This window comes from Blastomyces dermatitidis (assembly GCF_000003525.1).
Source record: "Blastomyces dermatitidis ER-3 genomic scaffold supercont1.2, whole genome shotgun sequence".
NCBI lineage: Eukaryota > Fungi > Ascomycota > Eurotiomycetes > Onygenales > Ajellomycetaceae > Blastomyces > Blastomyces dermatitidis.
Genome location: NW_025544775.1, coordinates 1,216,886 through 1,220,004, shown reverse-complemented (window position 1 = coordinate 1,220,004; position 3,119 = coordinate 1,216,886). Strand labels below are relative to the sequence as shown.

Genomic DNA, 3,119 nt, shown 5'->3' with positions numbered 1-3,119 from the left:
TATATATCTCTGATATAGATTATATAATAAATGCATACAAAGAATATCAATAGTGCATGCATTGAATGAAGATAATATTACTATGCAACACTGTAGCTGTTTCTATACATCTCTGAAAGCTGTTAATAGTTTCTTTATCTCTTTATATTTGATAAGTTAATAATATATTCTGATGCACTCTCTCTTTCATTATCATTATCATTATTATCATCATCATTATCATCATCATCATTACTATTATTATCATTATTATTATCATTACTATCATATCATTGCCTGCCTTCACTCTCTCTTCAACACTTATTAAAATTAATCATGTTATCTCTCTTCAAATATTCTGCAGTTCTGTGAATCATCAAGGCGCGTGAGTGCTGTCACAGATTGAAGAGAGAGAAGAAGAAGATGTTCAAGTGTGAGAAGACAGATTGCAAGACATATTATAATGCCTTGAAGAGGCTCTGTAAGAGAGCAGAATAATAATGATTTTAAGTAACACTTCTGATAGATTTAGACAGAACTAAGTATAGAAATAATACAGATAACACTGCCTGTGAGAGATTGAAAAAGAAGACAGTGAAGAGTCTTATACAGCAGTGATGAAATCAGAAGAAGTTCTGAGAATGATTTAAGATCAAGATAAAGAGAGAGAGAGAGAAGAAGAGTGTTACTATAAATAAACAGTGACAGAAGAAGATTGAGAAGATATTAAAGTGAGAGACAAAGAAGTTAAAACTGATAAATTTTTTATTGAAAGATAATGATTTTTGATAATACTTCTGTTCTTTAATTGATTAGCAGGAGCTGATAGAGAAGAAGAGAATTGAAGCCTTGTTCAGATCTTGAATGCACTTCATGATTCAGAACATTGAGAAGACAGCTCTGCTCTCTGAGTATGTTAATCTGCTTACTGCTGAGATGGAACCTGAGACAGCAGATCAGAAAATGTGGGATTTTGAGACACAGATTGACCTGGCTGAGAGAAAGCAGCAGAAACCCTTCTCTGAGAAGACAGTGAAGAAAGATTTTGAGATGATTATCATCTCAGATGAGAAGAAGAAGAAGAAGAAGAAGAAGAAGAAGAAGAAGAAGAATGAGAAGTGAATTGTGAAGAATGATAAGAAGAATGAGAAAGAGAAGAAGTAGATTTTTTTCTTTTTATATTAGTTAGTTATAAGTTTAAGTTTTTAATAATTAATAATTAAAATTGATTTTGAGTTTTCAAAAATTATTGTACAAGTTGTAATCAAGTCAGGAATAATATATATATATATATATATTTAACTATCATGATTCATAAATCACTATAATATATAAGTATCAACATTTTTTCAACATTGATATTCACAATATTAATATATTTTTAATGATATTATCTGATAACATAATTTAATAATACTCTCTTTCACAATATTAATATATTTCAAGAAATATAACAGAGATTAATCAAGATTGTTTATTTACTTTTATACATCAATGATATTCAATCTGAGTTAGTACTAAAATTATAACTAAGCTAAGAAATAAGATTATTTTCTCTTATATTAATTCTTCTTACACACATCAGTGATCAGTTATTGAAAATAAATTATCATCTTTCTTAAATTATTATTATGTCTTCTGAATTCACTTCTTTCACTTCTTTTACTTCTATTGAAGATTCATAAACTCTTCAAGAAATCACTGTGAATCACAAAGTCTACATTATTTACAATTTAACACAGAATACTTTCTTTCAATTATGATGAATAACTACTTCAGTCTTCATATCTGATTTCAGGTCATGAAATTTATGAAAAACTCAACATAAATATGAAAATAAACTATGGAATAATTATCAACAGATTGTATTACAGATTACTTAAGAGTTATCTCTTTACTGCAATTACTGTAACTTCATTCAGAAATATTTATCATGAACTGATCATGACTCTGAAGGAATTTTTTAACATCTGAAGTTATCAGAATGCAGACAATAAAAGAAAAATAATCAGAAAATTACTACTGAGCTGATAAGTTACTCTACTAGATAACAATTTTTGATAATGCTAACTTTCTAATTTGAAGAAAATTATATGATAATAACTCTGTATCAGTACTCTGATTTCATAACTCTCATCTGATAACTTCTGTGAACAATTACTTTGTATATATATATCTCTGAATCTTTCTCTTCAATCAATTGAAAACTCTGAATTCTGAACACTTCTTCAAATACTTAATTCAAATCTTTATATTTCACATCAATTCTGTCTTCAGTTTAACCTTGAGATACACTACAAAGTTAATATATAATATCTAGAATCAGAGTTGAACAATCATTGAAGAGTGTCTCTCATAGTGAATACATGAACTAGTATAAACAATCTTGCATTTATAGAAGTTACATGTTATTACATTGATAAGAACTGAACTTATTAAGAGATATTAATTGAATTTGAATCATTGATCAGTAGTTATACTGGGAATTATATGACAGAGATATTAATAACTGTGATTAAAAATAACTATTGAGATATTAGTCTCAGTCTTCTTACAATTACAACTGACAATGCTGCAAATAACTACACTATGATAAAGAGCTTAGAGCAAAAATTGACTTTGCATTTCTGAAATGATAAATAAGGTCATATTCTCTGCATTGCTCATGTGATTCAACTTGTGATACAAACACTGATAAAGAATCTTAACATTGAGATGAAGAATAATGAGATAGCTGGTTCTTGAGATGAGAATGAGATGAAAGTGATTACTCAAGTAACTTTTACATTCACTTTGCAAAAGATAATGTTTTTTGACAACACTTTTTGATATTACTTTTTAGTAACACTTTTTGATAATACTACTGTTAATTTTGAATAGATTGACTAATAATTTAAATATCATAGATTTGAAACATTGTTAATGCAATTTATATCTCTTCTAAATAATAACAATGATTTCATGATATTTAATAAACAAACAAATCAGTCACATCACTGAATATGATACAGAATGTTAGAATATGATGAAGTTCAATATATGAGATAACTGTTCAGACTCTTTAATTGTATCAGATAATTAATCATTAAATGCAATACTCTGATCAGGAAAAGATTCAGATATTGAAACTTTCTAATATG

The 3,119-nt window shown here is 27.3% G+C and overlaps 1 protein-coding gene across 1 annotated transcript; it reads left to right on the top strand.

The window, feature by feature from the left end:
• Positions 1–852: 852 nt before the first annotated feature.
• On the top strand, positions 853–1,101 carry BDCG_16365 (uncharacterized protein; the record flags this gene model as incomplete). Its single annotated transcript, XM_045425607.1, has 1 exon — positions 853–1,101. The coding sequence occupies one exon, from the start codon at positions 853–855 to the stop codon at positions 1,099–1,101; it is 249 nt and encodes an 82-aa protein (XP_045279605.1).
• Positions 1,102–3,119: the final 2,018 nt, after the last annotated feature.